Source organism: Bubalus bubalis, chromosome 11 (genome assembly GCF_019923935.1).
Source record: "Bubalus bubalis isolate 160015118507 breed Murrah chromosome 11, NDDB_SH_1, whole genome shotgun sequence".
Lineage (NCBI taxonomy): Eukaryota > Metazoa > Chordata > Mammalia > Artiodactyla > Bovidae > Bubalus > Bubalus bubalis.
Genome location: NC_059167.1, coordinates 31,175,862 through 31,191,861, shown reverse-complemented (window position 1 = coordinate 31,191,861; position 16,000 = coordinate 31,175,862). Strand labels below are relative to the sequence as shown.

At 36.5% G+C, this 16,000-nt stretch overlaps 1 protein-coding gene across 6 annotated transcripts in view; it reads left to right on the top strand.

Moving 5' to 3' along the window:
* Positions 1-16,000, top strand: part of LRRC9 (leucine rich repeat containing 9) — a 121,236-nt gene that overhangs the window by 27,433 nt on the left and 77,803 nt on the right. For all 6 annotated transcript variants that reach the window (XM_025295428.3, XM_025295430.3, XM_025295426.3 and 3 more), the window contains exons 8-10: positions 5,724-5,879; positions 8,479-8,675; positions 9,591-9,722. In XM_025295428.3, the coding sequence (XP_025151213.2) occupies positions 5,724-5,879; positions 8,479-8,675; positions 9,591-9,722 (485 nt within the window). The remainder of the gene's footprint in view (positions 1-5,723; positions 5,880-8,478; positions 8,676-9,590; positions 9,723-16,000) is intronic.

Sequence of the window (16,000 nt, the reverse complement as noted above, 5' to 3'; positions counted from 1 at the left end):
AAAAGTTGTGATCAACCTAGCCAGCATATTAAAAAGCAGAGATATTACTTTGCCAACAAAGGTCCATCTAGTCAAACTATGGTTTTTCCAGTAGTCATGTATGGATGTGAGAATTGGACTATAAAGAGCTGAGTGCTGAAGAATTGATGGTTTTGAACTGTGGTGTTAGAGAAGACTCTTGAGAGTCCCTTGGGCAGCAAGGAGATCAAACCAGTCCATCCTAAAGGAAATCAGTCCTAAAAATTCACTGGAAGGACTGATACTGAAGCTGAAACTCCAATACTTTGGCCACCTGATGCAAAGAACTGACTTACTAGAAAAGACCCTGATGCTGGGAAAGATTGAAGGTGGGAGGAGAAGGGAACGACAGAGGCTGAGATGGTTGATTGGCATCACTGACCCAATGGACATGAGTTTGAGTAAACTCCGGGAGTTGGTGATGAACAGGGAGACCTGGCGTGATGCAGTCCATGGGGTCAGAAAGAGTTGGACATGACTGAGTGACTGAACTGAACTGAACTGATAGGTTTTGAATTGTTGTCTTTTCATTGTCATTTGTTTCTAGAAATTCTTTGATTTCCCTTTTGATTTCTTCAGTAACCTGTTGGTTATTTAGAAACGTGTTGTTTAATCTCCATGTGTTTGTGTTTCTTATAGTTTTTTTTCTTGTAGTTGACTCTAGTCTCATAGCATTGTGGTCAGAGAAGATGCTTGATATGATTTCAGTTTTCTTTAATTTACTGAGGTTTGATTTGTGACCCAAGATGTGGTCTATCCTGGAGAATGTTCCATGTGCACTTGAGAAGAAGTTGTACTCTTCTGCATTTGGATGGAATGTCCTGAAGATATCAGTGAGATCCATTTCATGTAATGTATCATTTAAGACTTGTGTTTCCTTATTAATTTTCTGTTTTGATGATCTTTCCATTGGTGTGGAGTGGGATGGTAAAGTCTCCTACTATTATTGTGTTATTGTCAATTTCTCCTTTATGTCTGTTAGTGTTTGTCTTATGTACTGAGGTACTCCTATGTTGGGTGCATAGATATTTACAATTATGTCTTCCTCTTGGATTGATTCCTTATCATTATGTAGTGTCCTCCCTTACCTCTTGTAATCTTCTTTATTTTAGGGTCTATTTGTCTGACATGAGGATTGCTACTCCAGCTTTCTTTTGCTTCCCATATGCATGGAATATATTTTTCTATCCTCTCACTTTCAGTCTATATGTGTCTTTAGGTCTGAAGTGGATTTCTTGTAGACCGCATATATTTAGGTCTTGTTTTTGTATTCATTCAGCCAGTCTGTGTCTTTTGTTTGGAACATTTAGCTTATTTACATTTAAAGTAATTATTGATATATATGTTCCTATTGCCATTTTCTTAATTATTTGGGGTTGATTTTGTAGATATTTTTTCTTCTCTTATATTTCTTGACTATAAAATCCCTTTAATATGTGTTGTAAAGCTGGTTTGGTGGTACTGAATTCTCTTTAACTTTTGTTTGTCTGAAAAGCTTTGTATTTCTCCATCAATTTTGAATGAGATCCTTCCTAGGTACAGTAATCTGGGCTGTAGATTTTTCGCTTTCAGTACTTTAAATATATCCTGCCATTCCCTTCTGGCCTGCAGAGTTTCTGCTGAAAGATCAGCTGTTAAGCATATGGGGTTTCCCTTGTATGTTACCGGTTGCTTTTCCCTTGCTGCTTTTAATATTCTTTCTTTGTGTTTAGTCTTTGTTAGTTTGATTAGTATGTGTCTTGGCATTTTTCTCCTTGGGTTTATCCTGTATGGTAATCTTTGTGCCTCTTGGACTTGATTGACTATTTCCTTTTCCATGTTGGGGAAATTTTCAACTATAATCTCTTAAAAAATGTTCTCATACCCTTTCTTTTTTTCTTCTTCTGGGACCCCTATAATTAGAATGTTGGTATGTTTATATTGTCCCAGAGATCTCTGAGACTGTCCTCAGTTCTTTTCATTCTTCTTACTTTTTTTTCTTCAGAAGTTATTTCCACCATTTAATCTTCCAGCTCAGTGATTCATTCTTCTGCTTCAGATATTCTGCTATTGATTCCTTCTAGGGTATTTTTAATTTCAGTAATTGTGTTGTCTCTGTTTATTCTTTAATTCTTCTAGGTCTTTGTTAATTTATTCTTGCATTTTCTCCATTCTGTTTTCAAGGTTTTTAATCATCTTTACTATCATTATTCTGAGTTCTTTTTCAGGTAGTTTGCCTACTTCCTCTTCATTTATTTGGACTTCTGTGTTTCTAGTTTGTTCCTTCATTTGTGTAGTTTTTCTCTGCCTTTTCATTATTTTTTTTAACTTATTGTTTGAGGTCTCCTTTTTGCAGGCTTCAAGGTTGAATTCTTTCTTCCTTTTGGTTTCTGCCCTCCTAAGGTTGGTCCAGTGGTTTGTGTAAGCTTCATATAGGGTGAGATTTGTGCTGAGTTTTTGTTTGTTTGTTTGTTTCTCCTCTGATGGGCAAGGCTGACTGAGGTGGTAATCCTGTCTGCTGATGATTCAGTTCAGTTCAGTTCAGTTCAGCTGCTTAGTCATGTCTGATTCTTTGTGACCCCATGGACTGCAGCACGCCAGGCTTCCCTGTCCATCACCAACTCCTGGAGCTTACTCAAACTCATGTCCATCAGGTCAGTGATCCCATCCAACCATTTCATCCTGTCAGCCCCTTCTCCTTCTGCCTTCAGTCTTTCCCAGCATTAGGGTCTTTTCTAGTGAGTCAGTTCTTTGCATCAGGTAGCCAAAGTATTGAAGTTTCAGCTTCAGCATCAGTCCTTCCAATGAGTATTCAGGACTGATTTCCTTTAGGATGGACTGGTTGGATCTCCTTGGTGCCCAAGGGACTCTCAAGAGTCTTCTCCAACACCACAGTTCAAAAGCATCAATTCTTCGGTGCTCAGCTTTCTTTATAGTCCAACTCTTATAACTGTACATGACTACTGGTAAAATGCTGATGATTGCATTTGTATTTTTGTTTTGTTTGTTGTTTAGACGAGGTGTCCTGCACAGGGTGCTAACTGGTGGTTGGGTGATGCCAGGTCTTGTATTCAAGTGGTTTCCTTTGTGTGAGTTCTCACTATTTGATACTCCCTAGTCGTCTAGTCAAGGCTATGGTTTTTCCTGTGGTCATGTATGGATGTGAGAGTTGGACTGTGAAGAACGCTGAGTGCCGAAGAATTGATGCTTTTGAACTGTGGTGTTGGAGATGCCTCTTGAGAGTCCCTTGGACTGCAAGGAGATCCAACCAGTCTGTTCTGAAGATGATTAGCCCTGGGATTTCTTTGGAAGGAATGATGCTGAAGCTGAAACTCCAGTACTTTGGCCACCTGATGCGAAGAGTTGACTCATTGGAAAAGACTCTGATGCTGGGAGGGATTGGGGGCAGGAGGAGAAGGGGACGACAGAGGATGAGATGGCTGGATGGCATCACTGACTCGATGGACGTGAGTCTGGGTGAACTCCGGGAGTTGATGATGGACAGGGAGGCCTGGTGTGCTGTGATTCATGGGGTTGCAAAGAGTTGGACACGACTGAGCGACTGAACTGAACTGAACTGAACTGATGGTTAGTTCCACTAGCAAAGTAATGCTCAAAATTCTCCAAGCCAGGCTTCAACAGTATGTGAACTATGAACTTCCAGATTCAAGCTGGATTTGGAAAAGGCAGAGGAACCAGAAATCAAATTGCCAACATCTGTTGGATCATCAAAAAAGTGAGAGAGTTCCAGAAAAACATCTCCTACTGCTTTATTGACTATGCCAAAGCCTTTGACTGTGTGGATCACAACAAACTGTGGAAAATTCTGGACATGGAACAATAGAGGGAAAGGAGTACGTCAAGGCTGTATATTGTCACCCTGCTTATTTAACTTATGTCCAGAGTACATCATGAGAAATGCTGGACTGGATGAAGCACAAGCTGGAATCAAGATTGCCAGGAGAAATATCAATAGCGTCAGATATGTAGATGGCACCACACTTATGGCAGAAAGTGAAGAAGAACTAAAGAGCCTCTTGATGAAAGTGAAAGAGGAGAGTAAAAAAGTTGGCTTAAAATTCAACATTCAGAAGACTCAGATCATGGCATCTGGTCCCATCACTTCATGGCAAATAGATGGGGAAACACTGGAAATTGTGACAGACTATTTTTGGGAACTCCAAAATCACTGCAGATGGTGACTGCAGCCATGAAATTAAATGATGCTTGCTCCTTGGAAGAAAAGTCATGACTAACCTAGACAGCATTTAAAATCAGAGACATTACTTTGGCAACAAAGGTCCATCTCATCAAAGCTTTGGTATTTCCAGTAGTCATATATGGATATGAGAGTTGGACTATAAGGAAAGCTAAGTGCTGAAGAATTGATGCTTTTGAAATGTGGTTTTAGAGAAGACTCTTGAGAGTCCCTTGGACCGCAAGGATATCCAACCAGTCCATCCTAAAGGAAATCAGTCCTGAATATTCATTGGAAGGACTGATGCTTAAGCTGAAACTCCAATACTTTCGCCACCTGATGTGAAGAGCTGACTCATTTGAAAAGACCCTGATGCTGGGAAAGATTGAAGGCAGGAGGAGAAGGGGACGACAGAGGATGAGATGGTTGGATGTCATCACCGACTCAATGGATATGAGTTTGAGTAAACTCCAGGAGTTGGTGATGGACAGGGAAGCCTGGCCTGCTGCAGTCCATGGGGTCACAAAGAGTTGGACACAACTGAGTGACTGAACTGAACTGACCTGAGGGTTAGTTTTCTGGTAGTCTAGGATCTTGGAGTCAGTGCTCCCACTCCAAAGGCTCAGGGCTTGATCTATATCCTCCCACTAAACTGTAAATCCCGTGCAGTACTGGGAACATGTCTGGTTCACCACTATGATGTCTTTAGAATCCACCACACCCATATCAAGAAATCCAAACAGGAAGAAGCTCAAGGTCAAGGAAACTCCCAGGTGCCATGGAAAGAACAGGAGTTTCTGAGGCAGGCTGGCCACTGTTCTTTTAAGAACCTGAAGTGCTTTCCAAGATTTCTTGAGCCTCCACTTTCCAGTCCGTAAAATGGGGAGAGCTAGTTGTGCGTGCAAAGCTCCTGGTGCCTGGTGTATTTCTTAATGGTGGATTTAATCAGTTTATCATGATAAGCATTAATAACTACATGATCCATTGATATTAAGAAATTCAAGATAACTGAATTAGATTGACAGTTTAGTAACTTGCTTAATCTAAAACAAATTCATCTAGAGCATCATTTTACAAACTTGTAAAAAAAAACACGAAATGCTATTTCTTAAACATGATTTTAAAAAATGAATGTTACCTTTGCTTTTATTATCTTAAATTTATTTTTTCAATTAATCAAATAGAAATAATACATTAGTTTTAGTAGTACTGCTGCATTACCTAAATGATATTTGTAAATTGAGTTCTATCTATATTCTCTTTATGTTGGCATCCTGAAAGTAAATGTAAATATGCCCCACACTTAAAATATTACCCACAGAGAAAATCTTTGAGATTTTTATATTTTGCTTATTAAATTTGAGTAGAGAATTCTGTATAACCATTATCATTTCAACTAATAATATTAGTAACTGAGCATGTAAAACTTTAAATTTTTATATAAACACACCACACTCATATAATACCACTAATAATTACCTATAATGTTTTGTTTCAGCTAACCTTCTGGGTTTTTTCTCACTTTTAGACCACAGCAATGAAAAAAATAATGTATTACAATATGCGTATAAAAACTGTTCAGAGGCATCTTAATGAAGATCTTGAAAAACTGAATGATCGAAAATGTAAATTACAGAAGTTGCCAGAAGAACGAATAAAATTATTCAACTTTTTGAAAAAAAATGTAAGATAATATCGTAAAATTTCAATAGCCATGTCTTAATAAAACTGGCAGATGGCATTATCTTTTAAATTTTATATATATGTATAGAATTATACGTATACATTAGTACCAAGTTTCAAGTAAGTTTGCCCTGAAAATGTTTTGATTCTAGGTACTTAACTTGGCTTCATTCTGTGCTTAGAAGTCTGCAATTTAAAAAGCGTATAGGCTTATTAATTTACAGAATTTTAAAAATACTGGGTAATTCAATATAATTCACTGAGTTATAGAGATCTGTGAGACTTATTTCACTGCATTTTTATTAGATACCAGCAGGCTGTGCTCAAAATTCATTTTTTGTCTAAAGAGCTAAAATATTCCTTCACTAACACTATTAAGGTATACAACGTGGTGGGAACTTTATAACAAGCTATATTTTAGTAGTTATATGTTCCTTTTTTATTTAGAATAAATTGAATTTCCTTTACTAAAAGTGGACTCTGAAAAATGAAGAATTACCTCAAAACAGAATTTTGTATGTATCAGAATTTATTGTATTTAAAAAGTATAGGAAAATAATGCTTTATTTAAACAATAGTGTTATGAAAATAGTCACACTACTTGGGAGTAGGAGAATTGAGTCCTTACTTTATACTTTACCAAAAGCTAATATAATGGGGAAAAATAATTAAATGTAAAAATAAAATCATAAAAAGGCAGAGAATATATAGATTAATATATTTGATTGATCTCAGTCTGCCAAATAAGAAAAATACTATAAACTCTAGAAAAACACTATAAATCATGAAGAACAGAATTAAGATTAGATTTTAAAAAGTGCTTTTGTACTAAAAAGCATCATTAATTAAAATAAATAATAAATGACAATCTGAAAAATTTTGTTTAGGATAAAGGTACTCATAAACAAAACAAAAAGGAAATATCCAGATAGAAAAATTGAACAAATTCCATGAACTTTCATTTTACAATAGAAGAAATAAAAACTGACTAATAAACATCTGAAAGAAGACCTCAGTTTGACTGTTAATTTCTGGGTATGAAATAAGACAACAAGCAACCATTTTCACCTATAAATTTGTCATAGCCTGCCTGGTGAAGATGCATGTGTGCATGCTCAGTCGCTTCTGACTGTTTGCAACCCCATGGACTGTAGCCCACTAGGCTCCTCTGTCCATGGGATTTTTTCAGGCAAGAATACTGGAATGGATAGTCATTTCCTACTCCAGGGGATCTTCACAACTCAGGGATTGAACTCGAGCCTTCTGCATCTCCTGCATTGGCAGGCAGATTCTTTACTTCTGAGCCACCTGGGAAGCCCACCTGGTGAAGATGGGTGTGACACTATTACACCGCTGATGAGAGTGTAATTGGGTCATATATATTACTAACAGTCTAAAAATGCTCATAGCCTTTGACCCAGTAAATCTACTACTAGATTTGGATAAATACTTATATATAAGAATATTCATCACTGTGCTATTAATAATAATAAAAACTGGAAACTACCTCAATGTTTAAATTTAAAAAGACAGGAAGAATTATTCATTCTTAAGATAGAATGGTATGTAGCCATTAAAAACCAAGTTTTTAAATACATTAATACTCTTTCTGAAATGAACAAGTTTAAATTCAATTATAGTCAAAAAATATTCTTAAAGTTAAAACATTAACATAATTTAAATTATTTATTTGAATAAGAAATCACAGGAGAACCAGTATATGGAAATCACTCTTTATCTGCCATTTTCATGTGCAAATGGATATATTAATATGTGAAAAATAATAGCTATAGGTTATATAAACTACAGACAATTTTATAAAATATGCTTACTTGGTTGTTTAACAACTATATATAGCCATTACAGAGAAGGGAGTACGGAAACTTAACAAATTAGTCTATTTGTATACACCTGTCTGTGTACAGTACAATTTATCTTGAAATCCATCCTACAAGACTGGGGTTAGGGTAAGGCAAGTGAGGCACTCACTCTGGGCTCAAAATTTAAGGGAAGGTTCAAAACCTCCATAATAAAGATAAATCTTATACTTTAATGTAATACATTTTAAAAATACCAATGAATGCAAAAAAGTCCTTTATGAACAAAAAAAATCCCAAATATCAATAGTTATGCTGATAACTATTTTGCAGAGTCATATAGGAGACTGAGGCAAAGAGAAAAATGTGCACGCTATACCCATGCTTTTATGTATTTTTATGTTAATTTTTCCCAGAATACCAAAATAGTTGAAAAATTGACAAGTAGGAGTGGTAAAAGTCACATTATTTCTAGTTTAGGTATTTTCTTTGTATCAAAACCAGCGGAGCTAACTCATCAATAATATTTTAAAATTTACTTCTTTGCTTTTCTCATTTTCAATTGAGAGGACTGCTATGTTTGAAGTAGTTAATATTGTCTTTCATTTGGGCAAGAGAAACTGGGTGACTGAACTTGAACTAAAGTTATAATCATGTGTTTGCCATGGTTTTATGAAGTTTGACTTATTTATATCTAGGTTTCTACTTTACTAATTTAAGTTAACTAAATGTTTAATAGATTCCACTAAATGATTTTGCTCTCTGGCACATTGATTTCAACAGTTGGAACGGGAACTGACTGAACTCAAAGGATCTGGGAAAGGACACAATGATAGATCCAATAACAATAAAGTAACTGAGCTTGAAAAATCAAAAATCTGTGAAACTGTCACAGAAGAACCAAGTCTTCAACAGAAGATAGTGATCAAACTAAATGCCTTGAATGAAAGGGTAACATTCTGGAACAAAAAACTAGATGAGTATGTTTAATGAATTATCTACTTGTTCAAATTTGAAACATGAAGAAAAAGAAAGTTCTAGGTCATTAGTTGAGCCCAATTCTCTCCTTCAGGAATGGAAAGAATTACAGTATGAAGTACAACACAAAATGTGTTTCCAGCCCAGTTCTTAGGAGAGATGGGCATCTCTGGTTCAAAGCTAAATTTAGTTTTTTACACAGGCAATACTTTACTAGAAACAGTGCATTTCCTTTGAGTGGCTTCTTGTCGCACCATTACTCTCGTATCTGCAAACTAAAAACATTAGTTTTTTTTAACATTAGCTGCTACTGGTGCAGAAACTCACAACAGATGAGACTGGGCAAAGCACATACAAAAGTTGTCTGGAAATATGTAGAAACAAATTCAGGTTGAGTATCAACTAGAAACAGAAATCAAGAAGACTTAGTAAGTACTGTGAGTTTCCTTTTACTTAAGAGGGCACTAAGTGGATAAGTTAGTTTGCCCTATAATAATACTAACAAAATAATAACATACTTACTGAGTTCTTCCTCAGTGCCAAATTCTTTTCTAAGAGCTTTACATATATTTTGTATATAATCCTCAAAAAGGCCTATTCAGGTATAAGTAATGTCAATAATGTTATTTTCTGAGAAATTGCAGTAGAAAAATGTTGTGATTTGTCTAAAATCTGAGAATCATAAATGGTAAAGCCAGGAGTCTTCTAACGTTCACTTGTTCTGAGGTTAACAAAATTTGAGGTGATTATAATTGCCAAAAATAGAATGTCTTTTACTTGGTTTAACTGTTAACATCAAGCTTTCTTTATCCACTGATGAAAGCCTTATATTTTGACATCAACTTAGAAGAAGCTATCATGAATTTTAGTGTTGTGATTTTTAGATAATTTTAACGTTTGTTTTTTTTCTTAAATAGAATTGAAGCGATTTATCGTATTGAAGTAAAGCGAAAGAAGAAAAGTCATAGTTTCTTAATTCCATTTTTGTTAATTGAATTGGAGACAGTGGGAAATATCCACTTTGAAGAAGGCACTCGATCTGATGACTGGTAAATCTTTTGAAATTTAGTTATAGCTTTAAAACTAATCTTAAGTGCTTAGGATCATAGACCAAAATATCAACTTATAAAAATCTTAAAATGTCCCATTTCAACACACTTTCCATATAGAGTATTCATCAACTGAAAATTGGCAGTTACTTACTTTACACCTATATATTTCTCTGTTTACACAATTGCCATGAGCTAACTTGAAAACATCCTAATAGTAATTCTTTACTTTTTACTCAATTTCCCTTAGCCCAAGAGCAGAATATAATTTAGAAAAGTTATGGTCAAGCATTTATTTTATGTCTATACTGTTTATTTCTGGACTGAATATAGCCCTGGTTTCTGACTACTGGGTGAGAATCTAGAGCAGAAAAGGAATGGCAAGGCAGGATTGGCAGCAGCAGGTTGTAAACACTGGAGGATCCTGCATAGTGTATTTCCTGCGAGTCCACAGAGTCAAACTAGTTGTCTAGAACTAGCTAGTCAGGGTGCACATAGACTTTATGAGTTTTAAAATAAGGCAGATACTTAAAAACTAGGAATTCAGGTGAAAAGTCCATCTGGACAAAAACAGAATAGCCCCCCCAAAACAGAAGCCAGAAGCAGGCATCTACACTTCAGAATCAAGGCCTACTAGTAGAACAAGAAAGTGGTTGTGTTGCTTCAGCTATAGAGTGTGTGTATGTGTGTGTGTGCACACGCACTCAGTCGGGTCCAACTCTTTGCAACCCCATGGACTGCGTAGTCCACCAGGTTTCTCGGTCCATGGCATTTCCCAGGCAAAAATACTGGAGTGGGTTGCCATTTCCTACTCCATGGGATTTTCCCAACCCTGGGATTGAAACTGTGTCTCCTGCTGAGTCACTGGGGAAGCCCAACTAGAGGGTACAACCCTCAAAAATGATCCTAAAAAAGAGCCTTGGCACAAAAATGTCATAATTACTACTTTCACATTTCTGCAATCATTTTCTCAAAATCAAGAAGCCTATGAATGAGCTGAAGATTTCCCTCAAACTCTAGAAGCATACTGCAAACTTGGATTGTGGAGAGAAACCAGGAAATGTTTAAAGCTACAGAATAGCTTTAAAAAATACCAAGTATTTTTTAAAATACTCGGTATTTCACCCCCGAGGATGGTTTTACTCACAGTCAGTGTTGAAACAAACACCTATTTTTGTGGACTAAAATGCAAAACTTCAGTAACTTTTAGAAAGAAACTTGTGAAAGTATCTGCCTGCAATGCAGGAGCTGCAGGGAGACACGGGTTCGATCCCTGGGTAGGAAAGATCCCCTTGAAAAAAGGCACGGCAACCTACTCCAGTATTCTTGCCTGGAGAATTTCATGGACAGAGGAGCCTGGCAGGCTACAGTCCATGGCTTTGCAGAGTTGGACACGACTGAAGTGATAGCACTGCAGCAAGCATGCACGCACTTGAAGCCAAGCCCCCTGATTCTGTTAGATGAGGCTCTAACTCACTTCTGTGAATAAAAGCTACTGAAGGTTCCTGGGGAACTTTGGTGGAAAAGTATAAGGCACTCTGCCCAAGGGAAAAGGAATATTTTAAAATATTTTGTTTTGTATCAGTACACCCACTTGCCCAGTGATTATCACTGTTTGTTTAACCACATAATTTGTTTTTTATGTACAAACATAAAAAGTGGGCTTCCCTGGTGGCTCAGATGGTAAAGAATCTGCCTACAATGCAGGAGACCTGGGTTGGATGCCTGGGTAGGGGAAGAGCCCCTGGAGAAGGGAAGGCAACCCACCCCAGTATTCTTTCCTGGAGAACCCCATGGACAGAGGAGCCTGACGGGCTACAGTGCTTGGGTCACAAAGAGTCGGACAAGATTGAGCAACTATCACTTTCACTTTTCATATAAAAAATGCCTTTTCATATAAAAGTTACTCACCCCACTTTCCATGTAAACAAGTGGAGGCCTTGATTTTTCAAGTGTAGGAATTGAATGGTATCTCTTGCAGGATGTATGCATCATTCTTCAGTCATTCATTTATATTCACTCAACCTACATGAGTTGTTTTTTCATTCTTTCTTTCTTTTTAACTTACCACAAAGTAAGCTCTTTACAAAACAAGTAGATTAGCTTTTACAAAAATATGTAGAAGCAAGATAACTAAAAAGCCATTTAGGTAACTGTGTCAACCTGATAGTAATTTAGATAGCTTTGGTGGATTTTTAATAAGCATTAATAATTTTTACTTGGTTTTAATAAGAATAACCTGGATCCATTTTAAGGAGACCATCAGATATATGTTGGCAGAATTTTAAGGACTGTTGGTTACTTTTACCATACTACAAGCTTGATGAATACCTTAGCCCTGATCTTTTACGTATATTAAGAAACAACTGTTCAAATGCTTTAAATTACTCTGTGTGGCACATAGCTAGTTACTTTATTTAAACACTGATTGTTAGTAATATTTTTAGAGCCAATGATTTACTATTTAAATAAAAAGTACTGGAATAGAGCTAGAACTATAAATATGAATATAAGAAAATATGAATATAAAGATGAATATAAGAACTATGAATATGAATATAGAACTATAAATATACAGATATTTATATAAACTATAAATATAAATATAAACTAGAAAATATAAAGTTTTATACCAAAAAAACCTTTGTTTATAGTACAAGAGCATTGCAGATTTCTAATTGTGTATCGCTGCATATTTCTTAGCTTCATTTCTTTTATAAAATTAAAGGGCTTTATTTTTCAGTTTAAAAAAGTCCCAACTTTACAGAGACTTGCCTGTTGAGTACACTGTTGCCACTATAGCATTTTCATTACAGATCATATTATTTACCTATACATTGCCAATTTAGTTATCTATTGACATCAGATAACATTTATCAAATGGGGACTCCAAAGCATCAAAGATACTGTCCTTGTAGTTGAGAAGCTTTTAACCTCGTTATAGATACAGGGCATTTACAATGTAAAGAAATCACTTCTAAGTACCATAGAACAAAATATGTGACTGTGAGCTCCCTGGGGACAGATAGAACATGCCTTATAAATCTAGTATAGGAGTAGCTGAATTCATAATTCAATCAATAACTACTAATTGAAGTCTCCATATCAATTTATAGATACTTAACAGGTTCACTTTTGTCTATAAAATAACTTAGTAATTAATCTTCTTTATAAACATTTCATGCTGCCCTGTTTTAGGCAGCTACAGAAACTTAGACTTTTTGCTTTATACTGTTTTATATTTGTTTTTGATATGGTGTAAGTCAGCAAGTTAACAGTATTTATTAAATGCTTGTTTAGGATTTTGAAGCTCATTTTAATGTATTTTATTAAGCTCCATTTAAAATCATATGCATTCTACATATGCTAGACGAGTACATCATTTGTATATTAATGAACATTTTTTTAAATTTTATTTTATTTTTAAACTTTACATAATTGTATTAGTTTTGCCAAATATCAAAATGAATCCGCCACAGGTACACATGTGTTCCCCATCCTGAACCCTCCTCCCTCCTCCCTCCCCATACCATCCCTCTGGGTCATCCCAGTGCACTAGCCCCAAGCATCCAGTATCATGCATCGAACCTGGACTGGCAACTCGTTTCATACATGATATTTTACATGTTTCAATGCCATTTGTAGGCATCTCTCTGTGTAACTGAATACCTTAGTTTATGTGCATATCACCACTATGGATGCTCACACATTCAGGTCTCATTGAATGAGTGAGGGCACCAAGTGAAATGAGGGGCCTTCACTCTCCTAACCTCTGCAGATTTTGATGCTTTTTAGCAATTCCTTTCTTATAACCTCACCTCTCTAGTTATTTTTTGTACTTAGACACTTCCTACTTTTCTTTTTACACTCTCCCTTGATAATTTCTTCTGCACCTGCACTGTCAGAATTACTTAATTTTTTCCCCTTTACACCAGTGCTGAATCTAGCCCAATGTCCAACTGGCAAGGCAAACTCAACACATTTAAAAGGGAACTCAGCCAGAAAGTAATAAAATAATAAGTGGGGTTAGAATCAGAAAACCTAGGTTCACACTCTATCTGCATAGTCTTAAAGCAGTTATTTAATCCATCTGAACGTTACCTGTAAAATAAGAAAAGTGAAAGTCTATCACAAAAGGCAACCGCTAGGATTAGACAAGTTAATGTAAAAATCTTTAGTCCTTAATCTTTGTGCTTTTGTTTTCCTCATCCTGCCTACAAATCATCCTTTTCCTCTGACTCCTCCATTCCTGTTTGTAGTACTGCCATTGTCTTAGTCGTGGAGGCACAATAAACACTGAAGCCATTCTTGACTCTATTCTCTTCCTCAATATTCATATCTAATCAGTCTAAACAAGACCCTCAGCTTCTCTCCATAATGCCTCTTGAATTCATTCTCTTCTTTATAACAAAATCACCTGCCCTCACAACCTTCCTCTTAGACTATTGCAGTATTCTAGCCTGGCGAATTTCATGGACAGAGGAGCCTGGCAGGCTGCAGCCCATGAAATCACAACGAGTCGGACACAGCTGAGTAATTAACACTTTCACTTCAGACTATTGCAGCATCTAGTACAGTGTCTGTCTGTAGTGGGCACTCAGCGTTTACCAGCCAGTCAGTAAAGACACCTAGTTTCCCATATGCTCCCTTCCTACGCCAACCACTCTGTTAAAAATAACAAAAGCCTCTTGTACCAACTTGTTATCTTCCAAATTACATTCTAACTCTTCACTGACATTCAGTGTCCTTCACTGTATTGTCTCCAAATTACCTTAAAACTTTTTCAAACTGCTTCAGAGTCAGCTAAACCATGCCTGCCCCACTGCTTTTGGAGTATACCTGGTATACCATCACGTAAGTGGTTTTCTTTGTTTTGCTTCCTTCCCCCAGAATGCCTTACATCCCCAGCCCTTTGTGAGGGATTTTCTTTTCAATCCCATCATCTGTAGTCATTGTTATTCTTTCTTCTTTTTGAATCTTCATAGCACTGATTTGTATCTCTCTTATACTCTATAATTTTGCTTATACTTGACCTATTACTTTTTCACTTTGTTAGTTTATAAACTCAGTGAATATAGAGACTGAATCTTTTTAATCTTTGAGTCTTTTCTATTTGTTCACTTGCTCAGCAGTCATCCATTAAGCTTCTACTGTAAGTCACATTCTATCCTAGGTGTTAGTGGTAAGTGGGGCACTTGAGGGAGATGCTCTGATCTGAATTTTGAAGGACAGATAGACGTTAACTATACAAAGAATTAGAGGAAGGACTTTGCATGCAGAGGCAACAACAGCACGTGAAAGAGTGTGTAAGTAGTTTAACACATCTCGAGAACTCAGTAGTTTCACATGACAAGTAGTTTCACATGACATGATCATTAACGGTCTTACAGGCTAGGCTGGGCAGTTTGAATTTTGCCCTTAAATCTACGGGACTCTTTGAAGGAAAGGTATAGCAGATTTCAATATTATTTTATACAAAGCCCTAGAGAGTCTTGATTTCAGGATTTCAGGTTCAGACTAAAATGCAGTTACCTCAAAGCAGTGCTGCCATGCTCCCCAGTGCAGGTAGCATATATTCAGCTGTGAGAAGTTACCATCCTCCATGAGGTATTGATGATATTGTAAGTCTCATTAATTCTCTGTCAGTATAGGTCTGTTCTCCCTCCTCCAGCAGTATTCCAGCCTCTGAATGATGTTTCCCCATGCACACAGTGTGGCCAGACGATTGAATGAATTGCTTTACTTCTGTGACCCCAGATAGCAGAGCCCTTGTCCTCTTCGTACTAGGGTTCTCTGTCTCCAAGGCTCTAGGAATTTCATATAAAGAAGGGATCAACTGATTAATTCTCAGACAAAGAAAAGCTCTATGAAAGGATCATACTACTTAGAGTTTCCTATGCCATTTCTGGTTCTTGCATTCCTGGAAGACCAGACTAGAAGTGAGTAATTGTCCATTCGTTGAACATGCAAGCAATAAAAAACAAAGGTTAAAGTCAAAGAAAGAGATCCATCATGGAGTCAAAATGGCTCTTTCCTACAACACTTCCCGCTGTCAATGTCCATTCCACAATGTTGTGGGAGAAGAGAGTGATGGCTTTCATCTGCTTCATCAGATGGATCTTTCTGGGAGTGTGCACCATTTGTGCCAGTGTTCCAGATGTTGAGATTTGTCTTTCTTTGTTTCTCTTTGGAAAAAAAAAATTTTTAACTTCTTTTTCATTAAAGTAACATTGGTTTATAATATTATATGTTTCATGTGTACAACAGTATACTTATAC